This window comes from Pangasianodon hypophthalmus, chromosome 27 (genome assembly GCF_027358585.1).
Source record: "Pangasianodon hypophthalmus isolate fPanHyp1 chromosome 27, fPanHyp1.pri, whole genome shotgun sequence".
Lineage (NCBI taxonomy): Eukaryota > Metazoa > Chordata > Actinopteri > Siluriformes > Pangasiidae > Pangasianodon > Pangasianodon hypophthalmus.
Genome location: NC_069736.1, coordinates 3947974 through 3966053, shown reverse-complemented (window position 1 = coordinate 3966053; position 18080 = coordinate 3947974). Strand labels below are relative to the sequence as shown.

At 42.3% G+C, this 18080-nt stretch overlaps 1 protein-coding gene across 6 annotated transcripts in view; it reads left to right on the top strand.

The window, feature by feature from the left end:
• hook3 (hook microtubule-tethering protein 3) overlaps positions 1–18080 on the top strand; it is a 35879-nt gene that overhangs the window by 4321 nt on the left and 13478 nt on the right. For 2 of the 6 annotated variants that reach the window (XM_053230350.1, XM_053230352.1), the window contains exons 2-15: positions 8350–8435; positions 8632–8704; positions 8817–8867; positions 9831–9963; positions 10298–10365; positions 10458–10520; positions 11221–11304; positions 12895–12957; positions 14472–14635; positions 15314–15454; positions 16205–16406; positions 16584–16694; positions 17684–17768; positions 17902–17974. In XM_053230350.1, coding sequence (XP_053086325.1) covers positions 8350–8435; positions 8632–8704; positions 8817–8867; positions 9831–9963; positions 10298–10365; positions 10458–10520; positions 11221–11304; positions 12895–12957; positions 14472–14635; positions 15314–15454; positions 16205–16406; positions 16584–16694; positions 17684–17768; positions 17902–17974 — 1397 coding nt within the window. The remainder of the gene's footprint in view (positions 1–8349; positions 8436–8631; positions 8705–8816; positions 8868–9830; positions 9964–10297; positions 10366–10457; positions 10521–11220; positions 11305–12894; positions 12958–14471; positions 14636–15313; positions 15455–16204; positions 16407–16583; positions 16695–17683; positions 17769–17901; positions 17975–18080) is intronic. The other 4 variants (XM_053230351.1, XM_053230353.1, XM_053230354.1 and 1 more) reach the window with 2 other exon arrangements.

Here is an 18080-nt window from a genome sequence, read left to right as displayed (position 1 = left end):
TCGGGAAACTCTCGTCCCTCATTATTCAAGTTAATCTGCTTTTTTCCTGGAAGAATATTAATCTTGTACGCTCCAGGCTTGCGTACAGCCGGCTGCAGTAGGAGGTAGTCAATTTCTTTCTAACAGTGTAAATGACTTTATGAAATGATGTACGCACTTGCGACTATGCTGAAGTATAAATCAGCCTTTAGTAGACTTACAGAATTATCTTCTACTCATCACTATCTTCTCTGTTGACCTACTCGCCACCCACGGCATTGAAATAAACATCCTGCTTCCTGACAAAATCTAAAATATGGCTGTTCGTTTTGTATTACCCATTTGTGTCAGAGCTGGGATATGTCTGATCCTATGCAGTAAAAGTCAATAACTTGCTGTTGAAGTGACAGACTGACGCAGTGACCTCTCCTCTCGCTTGCGGCTGAGCTGTGAATGTGGCTGACAGTAAGAGCTTTCTTCTGAGAAACGAAAAGAGGAAGTTTTGCCGTGATTGGAGTGCTGTGGCCTGCTGCTTGATCTGCTTTAGTAATATCCAAACTTAAGCAGACATTTATATAATGTTTATGGAAGGAGTCTCCAGTGTCAGCGCTTTGTCGGAGTCAGAGTTAAAGCTGTAACTTGACCTTCTACAAAAACAAATGAGTTTGCACTTTGCAGACTGTTTAGAGCTGCTGTAATGTCAGTGATATCAGGACTGAATGTTCCAAAACATTAAATGTAACTATAAACAGATAAAAAGTGAGGTGTTGTTCTTATAATAAATAAAAAAATTAATTGTTGGCAAATTCCTGTTGTGTAAGAGGAATAAAACACTTCAGGATGTGTTATTGGTATTGGAAACTAATCAACCTGTCATCACATCTGTCATCACACCACTGCATTGTTGATTATTTTCCTGTAACTGCACATCCTGCCATCCATGTAGTGTATAAACATGGTGTTTATTTTTCATTTCTTGATGGTGTTGCAGTGTGGTCACTTCAACAGAAATAATTATTAATTGAAGGCATGGACTATTGTGATTAAAAAAGTAAACTGCAGTGATTTGCAAATGAGTGTTAAACAGTAACGTGCGCCACTTTGTAGTCCTCCATGTTATACACCGAATCCCATCCAGGCGTGCTGACTCCACTTTTCTCTCACACTCCTGCGCCAGGGAATCCCAGCATTCCTCTCGCTTCAGGCTTGTGATGTGACCTGCACACACCCGACTCGCGTGAAGACGTCTGGCTGCTGCTTTTGCTCTCCGGAAATAATGTGGCCAGCTCTCATTCCTCACATAGCTGCTAGGCGACATGCCAAAGCAAACCTGCTGATCTGAGCAGCTTACACACCAGCTGTTGTAGCAGATGTGAACCAGAAGGTTTAAGTGTGTGTAGCCATGTCGTAATAAACCCTCGAACCTACCGTAAATACGTGATATAGGACGAATAAAAACATCTCGAAAACTGGCCCTGATTTTAATTAGCATTATGTAAATAAATGTTGTATGGCTTTTTAATTTCTTATTTTTTTATTTTCAGATTTTTATTTAAACTATTAGCTGTGATGTGTTCATCCACTTGTTTTATAAAAAAAAGCTGTTTCTTCTTTACCTCAGCTCACTCGCTTAGCGTCAGTCTCCTTTACCTCAGCTCACTCGCTTAGCTTCAGTCTTTACCTCAGCTCACTCGCGTAGCGTCAGTCTCCTTTACCTCAGCTCACTCGCTTAGCGTCAGTCTCCTTTACCTCAGCTCACTCGCTTAGCTTCAGTCTTTACCTCAGCTCACTCGCTTAGCGTCAGTCTCCTTTACCTCAGCTCACTCGCTTAGCTTCAGTCTTTACCTCAGCTCACTCGCGTAGCGTCAGTCTCCTTTACCTCAGCTCACTCGCTTAGCTTCAGTCTTCTTTACCTCAGCTCACTCGTCAGTCTCCTTTACCTCAGCTCACTCAGTTAGCTTCAAATCCTACTTTACCTCAGCTCACTCGCTTAGCGTCAGTCTCCTTTACCTCAGCTCGCTCGCTTAGCGTCAGTCTTTACCTCAGCTCACTCGCTTAGCGTCAGTCTCCTTTACCTCAGCTCACTCGCTTAGCTTCAGTCTTTACCTCAGCTCACTCGCTTAACGTCAGTCTCCTTTACCTCAGCTCACTCGCTTAGCTTCAGTCTTTACCTCAGCTCACTCGCTTAACGTCAGTCTCCTTTACCTCAGCTCACTCGCTTAGCGTCAGTCTCCTTTACCTCAGCTCGCTCGCTTAGCGTCAGTCTCCTTTACCTCAGCTCACTCGCTTAGCTTCAGTCTTTACCTCAGCTCACTCGCTTAACGTCAGTCTCCTTTACCTCAGCTCACTCGCTTAGCGTCAGTCTTCTTTACCTCAGCTCACTCGTCAGTCTCCTTTACCTCAGCTCACTCAGTTAGCTTCAAATCCTACTTTACCTCAGCTCACTCGCTTAGCGTCAGTCTCCTTTACCTCAGCTCGCTCGCTTAGCGTCAGTCTTCTTTACCTCAGCTCGCTCTCTTAGCGTCAGTCTCCTTTACCTCAGCTCGCTCGCTTAGCGTCAGTCTCCTTTACCTCAGCTCGCTCGCTTAGCGTCAGTCCCCTTTACCTCAGCTCACTCGCTTAGCGTCAGTCTCCTTTACCTCAGCTCGCTCGCTTAGCGTCAGTCTCCTTTACCTCAGCTCGCTCGCTTAGCGTCAGTCCCCTTTACCTCAGCTCGCTCGCTTAGCGTCAGTCTTCTTTACCTCAGCTCACTCGCTTAACGTCAGTCTCCTTTACCTCAGCTCACTCGCTTAGCTTCAGTCTTTACCTCAGCTCACTCGCTTAGCGTCAGTCCCCTTTACCTCAGCTCACTCGCTTAGCGTCAGTCCCCTTTACCTCAGCTCACTCAGTTAGCTTCAAATCCTACTTTACCTCAGCTCGCTCGCTTAGCGTCAGTCTTCTTTACCTCAGCTCACTTGGTTAGCGTCAACATCCTTTACCTCAGCTCACTCGGTTAGTATTATTTAACAGTAATCACAAGAGTTTTAATCATATTTTTGAATAGTATTTTTGCCTGAAATGCTCCATTATGTGGTACTTCATATTCTGCCAACAAAATGATCTTAAATTGATTGTGAATTGACACATAAGGATTATTTCAGAACACATTCTTCCCATTTTGGCTCTACGTTTATAGGAGTCGCCAGCTGCTCTCTTCACTTCCCGAATCTTCTGTTTCCTCGTACTGAGGGAAGGTCGGGGTGTGCACTTCCTCTGAAGGATCACTGACTTCACCATTCTTCTGTGGTGTTTCAGTGAAGGTTCACAGAGTGCTCAGAGGACCAGAGCTCCTTGTATTTTTCTAATAAATCCATTATTAATTCGGTGCAGTTGTCTGGATGAAGTGTGGATTAGTGTTCTGAATCACAAGCAGAGGATTGCGATTGAAGCAGTTTGTTAAGTAAACATATAACGGAGTGTGTGTCATGGTGTGATTTATTCTCAGCAGGCAGTTTGTGCGTGTAGTCAGGGTTGGATTTCGTAACCAGCATGTGAGGGCTAAAATTAAACTCACTGAGGTTTCTGTGTAAAAGTGAATTGGGGGACGATTCTGGATCAATTCATAATAAACATTGGACAGTATTAAAATGATGATTTTTAAATATCATTGTATGTCGTACGTTAAATTATTGGGCTCAGTTTATAACCTTCATCCTGATGTGCTTGTTGATAATGTGTATTAATGTGTATTAACGTACCACAACTTTGAGTTTGTGTGTGTTAATTAACGCAGTCTTTGTTTGTTAACGCCGTGTTTCGTGCATTGGGTTGTGAATGCTTATTAATGCACCAGTGAAATGCAAATGTTTATTATTGAATTAATGAGATGTGAAAGTTTATTAACACACCATTGGGTTGTGAATGCTTATTAATGCACCATTGGGTTGTGAATGCTTATTAATGAGCCACTGGGGTGTGAATACTTATTAACGCACCATTGGTCTATGATTGCTGATTAACGCACCATTGGGTTGTGAATGCTTATTAATGCACCAGTGAAATGCAAATGTTTATTATTGAATTAATGAGATGTGAAAGTTTATTAACACACCATTGGGGTTCGAATGCTTATTAACACACCACTGGGTTGTGAATTCTTATTAACACACCACTGGGCTGTGATTGCTTATTAACGCACCATTGCGTTGTGAATGCTTATTAATGCACCACTGGGTTGTGAATGCTTATTAACGCACCATTGGGCTGTGAATGCTTATTAACACACCATTGGGCTGTGAATGCTTATTAATGCACCATTGGGTTGTGAATGCTTATTAATGCACCATTGGGTTGTGAATGCTTATTAACGCACCATTGGGCTGTGAATGCTTATTAACACACCATTGGGTTGTGAATGCTTATTAATGCACCATTGGGTTGTGAATGCTTATTAATGCACCAGTGAAATGCAAATGTTTATTATCGAATTAATGAGATGGGAAAGTTTATTAACACACCATTGGGTTGTGAATGCTTATTAATGCACCATTGGGTTGTGAATGCTTATTAATGAGCCACTGGGGTGTGAATACTTATTAACGCACCATTGGTCTATGATTGCTGATTAACGCACCATTGGGTTGTGAATGCTTATTAATGCACCGTTGGGTTGTGAATGCTTATTAATGCACCACTGGGCTTTGAATGCTTATTAATGAGCCACTGGGGTGTGAATACTTATTAATGAGCCATTGGGGTGTGAATGCTTATTAATGCACCACTGGGCTGTGAATGCTTATTAATGCACCACTGGGCTGTGAATGCTTATTAACGCACCATTGGGCTGTGAATGCTTATTAACACACCATTGGGTTGTGAATGCTTATTAACGCACCATTGGGTTGTGAATGCTTATTAATGCACCATTGGGTTGTGAATGCTTGTTAAAGCACCATTGGGTTGTGAATGCTTGTTAAAGCACCATTGGGTTGTGAATGCTTATTAATGCACCATTGGGTTGTGAATGCTTATTAATGCACCAGTGAAATGCAAATGTTTATTATCGAATTAATGAGATGGGAAAGTTTATTAACACACCATTGGGTTGTGAATGCTTATTAATGCACCATTGGGTTGTGAATGCTTATTAATGAGCCACTGGGGTGTGAATACTTATTAACGCACCATTGGTCTATGATTGCTGATTAACGCACCATTGGGTTGTGAATGCTTATTAATGCACCGTTGGGTTGTGAATGCTTATTAATGCACCACTGGGCTTTGAATGCTTATTAATGAGCCACTGGGGTGTGAATACTTATTAATGAGCCATTGGGGTGTGAATGCTTATTAATGCACCACTGGGCTGTGAATGCTTATTAATGCACCACTGGGCTGTGAATGCTTATTAACGCACCATTGGGCTGTGAATGCTTATTAACGCACCATTGGGTTGTGAATGGTTATTAATGTACCGTTGGGTTGTGAATGCTTATTAATGCACCACTGGGCTGTGAATGCTTATTAATGCACCACTGGGCTGTGAATGCTTATTAACACACCATTGGGCTATGATTGCTGATTAACGCACCATTGGGTTGTGAATGGTTATTAATGTACCGTTGGGTTGTGAATGCTTATTAATGCACCACTGGGCTGTGAATGCTTATTAATGAGCCACTGGGGTGTGAATACTTATTAATGAGCCATTGGGGTGTGAATGCTTATTAACGCACCACTGGGCTGTGAATGCTTATTAATGAGCCATTGGGGTGTGTATGCTTATTAAAGCACCATTGGGTTGTGAATACTTATTAATGAGCCATTGGGATGTTAATGCTTATTAACGTGCCATTGTGATGGGAGTACTTATTATTGTTCCTCTGAGTCGTGAATGCTGCTGAGTGTACCCATGGGGACGCGATTGTTTATTAACGCTCCACTGGGTTGCGAATGCGTATTAACGCACCATTGTTTTGTGAGTGCTTCTTACACACCTTTCGGTTGTGAATGCTTGATGCACACACCCTATTGCATTGTAAATATCTTTACAACATACACACCATTAGTCGCTAGTGCTTAGCATACCATTGGTGTGTCTAGTGTTTCATTAAACCTGTTTTACTCTGCGTGTGTACTGCTCTGAGAACTGTTTGACATTTCGGCTGAGGTTTGATGCTACAGTTCCTGAGGAAACTCCTGAGTCAGCACTTCAGCTCCAGCACGTGTGATGGACCAAAAACGAACAGACAACATGTTGGAAATGACATAAGCAACATGAGCTCATTAGTCACGTCAGATCTTCTTATAGGAGTAATCCACATGTGCACGCAACAGATTAATGATTACGGGCTAAGTGTGTATTAACTAGAGACTAGAGACAAGTGCTCAGAATAAGGTCATTTACTGTTATTGTTGAGAAGTGACGAGTCAAAAGAATGACACACATGCTCATGTAGCGACTGGAAAACACACCTTCCCAGTTTGGCAGTTCATGCTTTATTGTATTTCTGACATAAAAAAAATGACAAAACAGCCAAAACATGACTACAGTGGCACTAGTAAGCTGTTACACCACGTTCCAATTATGTGGGTTTTTTTGGTCCTAGTTATTTTTAGGAACATGATACCAACAGGAACTGATGTACCATCATAAACAACATCAATTCTGTTATATTACTCATCCTGCGTAAGGCATTGTTGTGCATTTTAATAACATCAGCCTCACTTTAACTGTTATTCATTCTAATCAGCTCTCAAGGTGATTCAGAAATAAACTAGAACTGTGTTTTTGTTTCCCCATGTGCAGTGAGTAACACGTTGAACGAAGCGATTTAGGACACGACTAGCACTATGGGAGGAGGAGGTTAAAGTTTAGGGGAAGTGTGAAGTAGCTGTTGTAGTTGTTCTGAGATGTTCTCTTAAAGTGGAGGGTTTGGGAAACAAGCTATTTTTTGTAGCACGTATACAAAAGTTTGTGCGTGTGTGTGTGCGTGTGTGTGTGTGTGTGAGAGAGAGAGAGATAGAGAGGCTGGGGTTGACCTGAATGACGGAGAGGAAATAGTGAGTGGGATTAGTGAGGAAGAGAGTATGACGCTGACGTGTCATGCTGCTGTGTTTACGGAAGCAGACAGAGGAGACGCTGCTTCACATCACATCTTATAAAAGACAGGAAGAGAAAGCGAGAGAGAGAGAGAGAGAGAGGGAGAGCGCAGCTGTGTTTACACTCAGTGATGTGTTTGGGTCGAAGCCTAATATTGACGCCTGGTGCACATTTTAGGTCAGATTTTTTAAGGTGTTGGTTGCAAAATATTCAATGGAACCCCCACATATGGGTGGATGATATGACAAAAATGTCATAGCACAATATTTGAAGGCATTTCTACGCCACGCAATATGTATCACGGTCTGATTTTGCTCACAAACTGCCAGCAAGACAGTAGAGTTGCGTTTAAAAAATAAAACCTGTTCAATGATGCTTTATCTGATGTGTATATTTTTAAAAAAAAATATTATTTCTAATTGATAAATCAATATTTGACACTGAAAACAAGCAAAACATTAATATCTGTGAAAATTCTAACACTGAAAATTTTCTAAAGATTAAGTGCAGCATTTTGACATCGTGTCAGCTGCGTCCAGTTAGCTTGTAATTAAATGTATTTAAAAAAAACAAACAAAAAATAGCTATGATGATATTGACGATATCTCTGAAAAGCATATTGTGTCATAATTTATAACAATATCGATCTTATATCGTCATATCGCCCAGCCCTACCCCAAACCTCACAAAATAGCCACTCTGATGTGACAATATTTTATAGTAATAAAATAAAAACACGTGAAGAACAGTTTTACAACCATGACTGCTTTTAACAGGCGACGGTGTGGTGGTTATTTGCACGAACTATGTGAGGATAGTGTGTGTAAAGCTAATACTCCTTTACCCGAGGTGTGGGAGGAAGGATTATTATTTAGTTACATTTTCCGCACTTTCCGGTTTCTCGATCGCATGACAGGCTGCTTTAATGTAAGAAAACTCGTTTCACAAACGTTCCACAACATTAAATGTAACTTGAAACGGATAAAAATAGTCATTCCTGTGGTAAAATGGGGATTTTAGTTGTTTATTTAGAAAATGAATGATTTGTTGGCTTTCTGTAACGTGTAAATTCTGCCCTGGCTGTAACATCTGGATAAACACTCACACACACACACACACACATCACACTTTCACTGTTGCGACTATGATTTCACGTTATCTAGCATTGTGTGTGTGTGTGTGTGTGTGTGTCTGTTTGTGTGTGTGTTCTTTTCTAAGATGCCAGGATGCAAAAACAAGAGTTAAAAAAAATGACCGAATTCCACTTTCCTCTGAAATCTCCTTTTCAGATCCAGACGTTTGGTGTGGAAGCGCCGTGCAAAACAGTGGAAGACCTGACGAGTGGCGTGGTCATGGCTCAAGTTCTGCAGAAAATGTGAGATGCGCACACACACACACACACACACACACACAAAATATTACACACACTCAGGGCATGACCTAACCTGAATGGCCCACCCACATCTCTGCTGAGTGTGTTGTGTGTTCCACTGAAGCCAGTTGACACACACACACACACACTTCTCAGATGCTGAATCGTCTGAACTGTCTTTTTTTTTTCTCGTCCTCAGAGACATAGCGTACTTCAGCGACAGCTGGATAAGCCGCATCAAGTCTGAAGTGGGTGATAATTGGAGGTTAAAGGTGAATAAGCGCTCTGGGGTTTGCGCTTCGTTAGCGTGATGTGAGAAAGTGTCCTGCTCAGTGTAGTGCACGCTTTCCCTTTTTTCACACTGTTTATTTCCTTCTTTTCCAGATCAGTAACCTAAAGAAAATATTAAAAGGCATTTTGGATTACAACCATGAGGTAGGAACATGTTCACATTTCCAGTAAATATTATATGTGGCCTTACAGTGAGGGAATGAGTGCACACTTTCTGGCTCAAAGTGTCCCTAACTAGGGAGCTGCCTCCTGATTGGAACATAATTCATACATCTTTCTTTTTCTGTCTTTCTCTCTATCTCTATGTGTCTCTCTCTCACTGTCTCTCTACCTCACTCCTTCTGGGTGTCTCTCTCACCCTGTTTCATTCTCTCTCTCTCTCTCTCTCTCTCTCTCTCTCTCTCACTGTCTCTCTACCTCACTCCTTCTGGCTGTCTCTCTCTCTCTCTCTCTCTCTCTCTCTCACTCTCTCTCTATGCGTCTCTCTCTTTCACTGTCTCTCTACCTCACTCCTGGCTGTCTCTCTCACCCCGTTTCATTCTCTCTCTCTCTCTCTGTCTCTCACACTGTCTCATTCTCTCTCTCTCTCCCCCTCTCTCTCTCTCTATGCGTCTTTCTCTCTCACTGTTTCTCTACCTCACTCCTTCTGGCTGTCTCTCTCTCTCTCTCACTGTCTCTCTACCTCACTCCTTCTGGGTGTCTCTCACACTGTCTCCTTCTCTCTCTCTCTCTCTCTGTCTCTCACCCCATTTCATTCTCTCTCTCACTGTCTCTCTACCTCACTCCTTCTGGGTGTCTCTCACACTGTCTCCTTCTCTCTCTCTCTCTCTCTCTCTGTCTCTCACCCCATTTCATTCTCTCTCTCACTGTCTCTCTACCTCACTCCTTCTGGCTGTCTCTCTCACACTGTCTCATTCGCTCTCTCTCTCTCTCTCTCTCTCTCTCTTTCTTTTGATCACTCTCTCCATCTCTCACACACACTGTCTCTCTCTCTCCCTCTCTTTCTCTCATTCTTGCTTTCTCTGCCTCTTTGTCTCTCTGACACTCTGTCTCTCTCGTTTTGTCGTGCTCTTTCAATCCGTGTCTCTCTCTCCATCTCTTGTCCAGGTTCTGGGACAGCAGATTAATGACTTCACCCTGCCTGATGTCAATCTGATCGGGGAGCACTCGGACGCAGGCGAGCTCGGCCGCATGCTGCAGCTGATACTCGGCTGCGCTGTCAACTGTGAACAGAAGCAAGGTGTGTGTGTGTGTGTGTGTGTGGCCTGTTCCTTCACACTCTGCTGATAAGTTCAGATGTACAGTATTGTGCAAGTGTTGACACGCCCCCCCTTTTTCTACATCAAGCAACAAGAGTCATTTGGCCAAAACGTTTGGTGAACGCATGTTTCTGCAGATTGTGGTAACCACCAAAAATTTAAACACGAGCTCTTAAACATTTAAATATGGATTTTTGCCTTGAATGCATAATACTTCATATTTGAGCAGTATGTGAAGAGTGAAATTCGTTTAGATAGCCATAAAGTAAACACACTCTACATTTAAACCTGACTCGCTTTATGGACATCTTCTAGAGTACATCCAGACCATCATGATGATGGAGGAGTCCGTGCAGCATGTCGTCATGACAGCCATTCAGGAGGTAACATTAACACCGCCCACAGTCCGCACTGACCCTGCATTTATTAACGCCAGTGTGCTCATTTTCAACGTATTTGTTTCTGTGTTTTGTAGCTGATGAGCAAAGAGACACCAGTTGCGGCAGGAAATGACTCCTACGCTGATCTGGACAGGCAGGTAAGTTTCGTTTTATTTATTACGATCTTTTTTCTTTCTATCTAGCAAACTGTATCTCATTGCGCTTCCATCTTCTTCAGAACCCAGTTTAACGTTTTCTTCTCCTCACAGCACTTTCAAATTCATTCTTCTGGTTAGATTGTGTTCGAAATAGAAGAAGGAAATAAGGGGAACTTGGGTATAGAAAAAAGTGTGACCTAATTTAAGCTTTTAAATGAGATCATAATATTATATTGTTAGGGGTCCAAGCACTCGGTACTGGAAGGTTCCATCGATCAGCCTAAAGTTTTTTTTTTTTTTTTCTTTCCAGTATGTTCCCTTTTGTCTTATTAAGCTTGAACACTGTACAGAACCTGTACTGTGAGTGCAGTAATGTTTAACATGTCAAGGTAAATGAGTGCTTGGACCCCTTATTTAAGCTTCATAATTAGACCTCGATATTGTTAGGGGTCCAAGCACTTAATACTGGAAGAGTTTTACACTCCAAACAAGGTTCCATCAAACACCCGAAAGTGTTCTTTCATTTTTTAATGTTCCAGAATGTTCCATTTTAGTCATCTTTAACACTATAAAGAACCTTTGAGCGTAGTGCAATGCTGGGTTATTTGTTTTGCTTGGACCCCAGTGATCGCTACTCATCACTATATCGCTGTATTTTAAACTGATAATGTCTCGTTATTTATCTCGTCTGTGCTCTCAGCTGAAGAAGACGGTGGAGGAGCTGAACGATGCTCTGGCTTCTAAAGAGGAGATCGCTCAGCGCTGCCACGAGCTGGACATGCAGGTAAACATCTCCGCTCAGTAAGCATCAGCTTGCTCTAAACTCCATTAGATGTCGTTTTAAATGGCTTTGCTTCTTTGGTTTTGAATATGCTCAGTTTTATCTTGCATTTTTTTTTTATTTGATTTTTAGTTCCTTAAAGGATAACTCCAGCATTTTTAATCTCTGTCCACTGCAGACCCGTCAATATTTATGCATTTTGCATAGGAACTCACATTTTTAATATCGGAGTACGCTGCTATGAGTTATCAAAAATACACAAAAATAGCAGTCTTCTTCCTCCGCCCTTGTCCTCCATCCATAACAACAAGACATGAGCTAACTGACGTGAATCTTGAATGATAGACAGTTGCTCAGGTGTTTTGATCTCTCCAATATTAACTCACCTAGAAGCCCCGCCCCCTTTTTCTCCATCTCTCATTAGTAATCGCATGTTTCGAATTTCCAGCTTGAATGCTGCAGCGTCGCTTTCTCTCAGGGTGAATGGAGAATGTTTTGAATTCATTAATGTGAAATAAAATCAATCGACGTATGTTTGGATTAGTTAACATTTGACAATTATTAACGTATGTTTATTAGGAATACCACCAGAAAAACAAACAAAAAAAAACAAGGCACTTTTTGTCAAAGAGGAAAAAAATGGAACCTACAAAGAAGTGTAAAACCTAACACTTTACAAACAATTTTAAAGGTAATGACAATTAAAAAGTGAATAAAAATGCTGTTAGCTCTCCTGCGTCAGTCAGAACAGACGGTTTTTTAAGCCGAGCATTCAAGCCTATCGGTGTAGAAACTGAAGTGCGCGTATATACGGAGTTGTACGGTTTTTTGGGGGATAAAAAGCTGCTGCTTATCTGTTTTACTTCAAATGTAAACACTTTTTGCTATATGTAAGTCACTTTCTAAGTGTCTACATCTTAACTAAAACACATTAGCGCCAGCTTTTTTCCTCCCAACCACCCGGTGGTTACAGTAAAACCCTGTATATATGCACACTACAGTTTCTGACTTGAAGTGATTTGTGAGAGGGCTATGTAGGAAGTCATACAGTCATGTCGAGTATGGCTGATGTTGATGAAGCTCTTCTGTCATGATTACCTCTTAGGTCTCCAGGCAATGTAAACCTGTCCTAAACGGGTTTTCTGCCCTTTTCTAAGAGACACGTCAGGCTTTTTTGTGGTAATCTCGCACTCCATATGCTACAGATACAGTGGATAAAGATTAGACTGAAGAATGTTGTCCTGTTCCTTTAAGGTTTCCTTGAAGAGTTCCTTTAAGTTTTTAAGATTTGTAGAAACATGGCTATAGAAGCGCTGCAGCTTCTGTTGCAGATTATTTTCAGACACACATCTCTACTTTCACTCAGACCTCTAAAGTTTGTCCTTACAGTAAACCCAGGAGGTGACGATTTAGTGCAGCGCTTCTCTCTAGCTCAGAGCCGAGGTCGGTAAGCCTCGAGCTCTGCGTCGCATCCCAGCCGTCGGCCATGTTGTAAAGTTTAGGAAATGTATTTCCACATGTTTGTTTCTTTGTTCTCTTCTTTTTCCCCCCTTCTCTATCTTTTCTTTTCTGACCCTCTGCCTTGCTTTGAAGGCGTACCTCGTCCAAGAGGAGCGTGATAGGCTGAGATTAGAGTTTATTGAACTAGAGGAGAGGGTAATGTTCCTCCCTTTTTTTCTCTCCTCCTGCTCTTTTTCACTCACCTGTTATCCAGAGTTTGCACCTCGCTTCCTATAACATCCCTCAGTAGTAGGCAAACTCTCTAGTGTGTGTGTGTGTGCGTGTGTGTGTGTGTGTGTGTGCGTGCGCGTGTGTGTGCTGCTTCTTAGTGCCACTAGTGTCGCTTCACAAACTAATCTCACCCTCACCTGTGTGCGAATGCCCCTGGGTTCCCATGGCAACAGCAGACTGTGCTTACCCATGAGTCTTTGCAGTGATCACGGGCATCACAGGTTGTGTTGTCAGTCCCATGAGCCAGATATTTTCAATAGTTTTGAAACTATTTCTAGGATCAGGATTAAAATATCTACTGTACTTTCCAGGGACTAAGATGGCACATTGTACTTTTTATCCTTTTATAGTTACATTTCATATTTTGGAAGATTTAACACAAGTTATCATTTGTGTTATAGCCGCTTTAAACAGTTGCTCCGTCACCAGCGTCTGTTTCTTATCTGACTCTTGACTTCATTAAGAGCGAAAGTCTTAATGTTAAAAAACATAATGTTATGTAATGATGTAATGACACTGGAGACTCCTTCCATAAATAAATCCCTGTCTTTTTACAGAAAACATCTTTGTTCCTTTTCTTTGTTTTTTTTTTTTTTTGTTAAATAACAACACATTAAAAAAAAAAAAAAAAAAGTTAATTTTTAGGTTTAGATTGTGTCAAGCACCTGTTATACAAGTCCCCATGAATGAGCTGTTACTATAGAAATTATTTTATAAATCTAAATTTTGATGCTTTGTTTTGAAATTTTATATCAAGTTGAATTAAATTTGTGTTCCACTATTTAAGTTAGTATGTAAGGCATTAAAACTTGAAATTCAATTTTAGAATGAAATATAAGACACACGAAATTTTGAATTCAGATCATGTCCTGTATGATCGACTACATTATGCGGTCAGTGGAAAATTTGCAACTATTTAAGTTTATTTAAAAAAAAAAAAAACCCTTTAAATGGCTTCTGCGTGTAAATCTGCAGGCTGTGACTGTTTCCTTCTCCTCCTGTTTTCACCGTGTGGAGTGAAACTTCATGATTGCCGTGTTGCGAGCACATTACCTCCACGTTAATCTGCATGAAATCCTACTGACGTCTTCTTCCCATTTTTTCAGACATTTTGTGCTTGCTTTTTGTTTTAACTTTGGTTTTGTGTTTTAAACGATTAACCATAAAATCACTGATTATTATATGATAATGTGTTATATCTGTATACATAAATTTTAAAATGTAGTTAGAATAAATATATACTTCAGTCCAGACAGAATGATAGACATGTAAAGTGTGTACTTCTTTTTGTTAGACTGGATGCAGCCTGTAATTCTGTTTATTAATGACTTCTTAATGTTGCGGGATGATTCTTGACGTTCTCTTGTGTGCGCTTGCTCTCTCTCTCTCTCTCTCTGTCTCTCTCTCTCTCTCTCTCTCTTTCCCTCTCCCTCCATCAGGTGGCGGCTCTGCAGGAGGAGAAGAGCAGCCTGCTTGCTGAGAATCAGGTCCTGATGGAGCGTCTCAACCAGTCCGACTCCATCGAGGACTTGAACAGCCCGGCCGGGAGGCGGCACCTCCAGCTTCAAGCACAGCTGGAGCAGCTGCAGGAGGAGACGTTTAGGTGAGAGACGGAGATAGAAGTCTGAGCTAAAAGAGTTGTTTACCTCCTGCGACTTGGAAATGAGTCGTTTCTATGGAAACACACACGCTCACTGGTTAAATAACTCTCAACATGGCTGTATTACACAGAACCCGCCCCCTGGCCTACATCTGGCCTACACACTGATGTACGTGCAGATGTAGGGCTAAACGAGAGATCTGTGCTGTATGATTTCTGCCAAACTCCACGCACACTTTGGCTAACGCTAATACTAGCTAATACGGCTTGTTGCGACAGGCTGAGCGAGTGGGATCTCTCTCATCTGAGCTGGGAGTATCATGCTCTGCCCTTCCCGCTGGCTCCCGAGGGCCTCAGCCCCATTCAGGCCCTGCCCCAGTGGAGGTAACTGCAGCTAGCATGGGCACAGAGGGCACACGGGGCATAGACACCCACCCTCTCACTGGGGCACTTCACGGGCTCCGGGGGATGTTGATGGAGCTGACAGTCGTCTGTTTTTCGCACTTGGGTCACAGCTGGTCCACGTTCGCTTGGATATGTGCTCAGATTCACCACGTCTATTTTATTTTATTTTATTTGAGCACAATGGCGTTGGAGAAATGTTTGCTCTCAGCTTTCCTTCGGACACGGTTTAACTGTCTCATGATCGTGTGTGTGTTTGTGTGTGTGTATATGTGCCAGGCTCGAGGCGGCTAAAGACGACTACCGTATTCGCTGTGAGGAGCTGGAGAAGGAGCTCCTGGAGGTCAAAGGTCAGAACGAGGAGCTGACGTCTCTGGCTGACGAAGCTCAGTCCCTCAAAGATGAAATGGACGTCCTGAGGTGAGACACCGGCATGGATTCTGAGGTCATGACCCTGGACTGAGGACATGGATCACTATCTCTCAGCTGTCTGTCTTTTCATTTGTTTTTATCTCTGTCCCTTTGCCTCAATCTCTGTCTGCTTTCTTCTCCATCTACATCTCTCGATCTCTCTCCCTCTCTATCTCCTTTTCTATCTGTCTGTCTCTCTCTCTGTCTGTCTCTTTCAGAATCCTCATTGTCTGTTGTTTTTTTTTCTGTCTCTCTGTCTTTCTCTCTGTCTGTTTCTTTCTGATTCCTTTTCCCCTTTCTCTTGGTCTGTGTCTTTCTTCATCTGTCTGTCTTTCTGTCCCTTTGCCTTATTGTCTTGTTTCCTTCGCTGTCTTCATCTGTCTCTGTGTTTTCCGTTGTCTGTCTGTCTTTTTCTCTGCCTGTCTCTTTTTGTCTGTTTCTCTGTTTGCTTTTCTATCTGTCTATCTCTCTGTCTCTTTTCTGTGTTGGTCTGTCTGTCTTTTCCTCTGTCTGTCTTTCTGTCTGTCTGTCCCTTCCATCTCTTTTTTTTTTTTTTTTTCATCTTGGTCTGTATTTTTCATCATCTGTCTTCCTCTCCATTCCTTTGCCTCCCTGTCTGCTGGTGTATTTCTTCTTTCTGTCTCTCTCTCTCTCCATCTTCATTCTGTCTGTCTGTCTGTCTCTCTCTGTGCCTCTGTGTGTAGATCTTTCTCCTCCTGTCTCTCATTATGTCTGCACTGTGTGTCTCTCGTCCTGCAGACACTCGTCTGATAAGGTGGCGAAGTTGGAGGCGCAGGTGGAGTCGTATAAGAAGAAGCTGGAGGATCTGGGGGATCTGCGCAGGCAGGTGAAGCTGCTGGAGGAGAAGAACACCAGCTACATGCAGAACACCGTGAGCCTGGAGGAGGAGCTACGCAAAGCTAACACGGCCCGCGCCCAGCTGGAGACCTACAAGAGACAGGTCCACACACACACACACACACACACACACACACACACACACACACACAAACAGAGTGCTGGGAGGAGGATGTGGGTCAGCAAACCACATTCATTAAATTATCCTTCAGTACAGTTTATCCTTGATCACACTCCGCATGCCTCATATCTCTCGAGTTAACGAGGATGGGTTCTGTAGGTGGTCGAGCTCCAGAACCGGTTGTCCGAGGAATCCAAGAAAGCCGACAAGATGGAGTTTGAGAGCAAGCGACTGAAGGAGAAGGTGGATTCGCTTCAGAAGGAGAAAGACGTAAGGCTGATTCATCTCTCAGAACATTTCTATGCAGAATATTTAATGGATTAATTAGTTGTCAGTCAGAGTGAACATTAAGAGCTGTCTCAGAGTAATAATAAAGTGTGAGTGTGTTTAGAGAGAATAAATACTGCCCTGAGGGCGTTCAGTGGCCATTACAGTGGGCTGAAGGTTGTGCTAGCTTCCAGGATTTCTGCAGCCTGGAAAAGATAATAAATGCCTGTGCTGTGACGTAGCGAGTCAGGAAGCACCTGCAGAGATGAGCTGATTACACTGATTACATGTGAACATGCCGGGAGATAGCCGTTTGCCCCAGGAATGAGCATCAGATGCGTTTTTTTCTTTCCTTTCTTTTCTTCCTTTCTTGTTTTGCTCTTTCTGTCCTGCTGAGCCTCTTCCTGTGCTATTATCACACACAGACACACACACTTTTCCTGTTCTGTCTTTTGCTTTTGTTTCGGTTTTTTTTTCTCCGCTCATCCTTTATTCGCTCTTTAAACCACTGGGTCTGTTAATGTGAAACTAAGCAGTTCAACTCTAACAAATTTATGGGAAAGGATTTAGATCTGGATGCTTGAATTCAAGCTGAAGACAAAAAATAAATTGCTAGAGAACAAAATGTCATTAGAGAGCAGAAAAAGGAGAACATTACAGAACAAAAATGATATTAGAGACCAGAAAAAGGAGAACATTACAGAACTAAATGTCATTAGAGAGCAGAAAAAAGAGAACATTACAGAACTAAATGTTAGAGAGCCTGCATTTGCATTCAGGAACATGATTGGCTCTTGTGTGTTATGATGTAATAACTCTTGAATGTGTCACTTTTACAGTTACACGTTTTCCTCATTAATATTCTTAAGTCTTGGGTAAGGATACATTTAAGATAGGGTTTGTAATGTAAACGTGGTAATGGTGAAGTGTGTGTGTGTGTGTGTGTGTGTATTTGAGTATGTGAATATATTTGTGTGTGTGTGTCTCTGCAGCGGATGAGGACGGAGCGCGACTCTCTGAAGGAGACGATCGAGGAGCTGCGGTGTGTTCAGGCCCAGGAGGGTCAGCTCACCTCAGGTCCGAAACAGTTTACAATAAATTATGCTGCATTACAGGTGGACATGAATGGTGTGGAGTGTGTGTGTGTGTGTGTGTGTGTGTGTGTGTATTTGCCATATTTAATGTGTGTGTTTGTGTGTGTGTGTGTCAGTAGGTCTGGTTCCACTGGGCAGCAGCGAGGCCTCGGATTCACTTGCGGCAGAAATTGTGACCCCAGAGATCCGGTATGTTCCACCCTATTGATTCTCCTTATACCAGAAACACACACACACACACACACACACACATACACACACACTTTATGACTTCTACAAGTTTACACAATAAGTG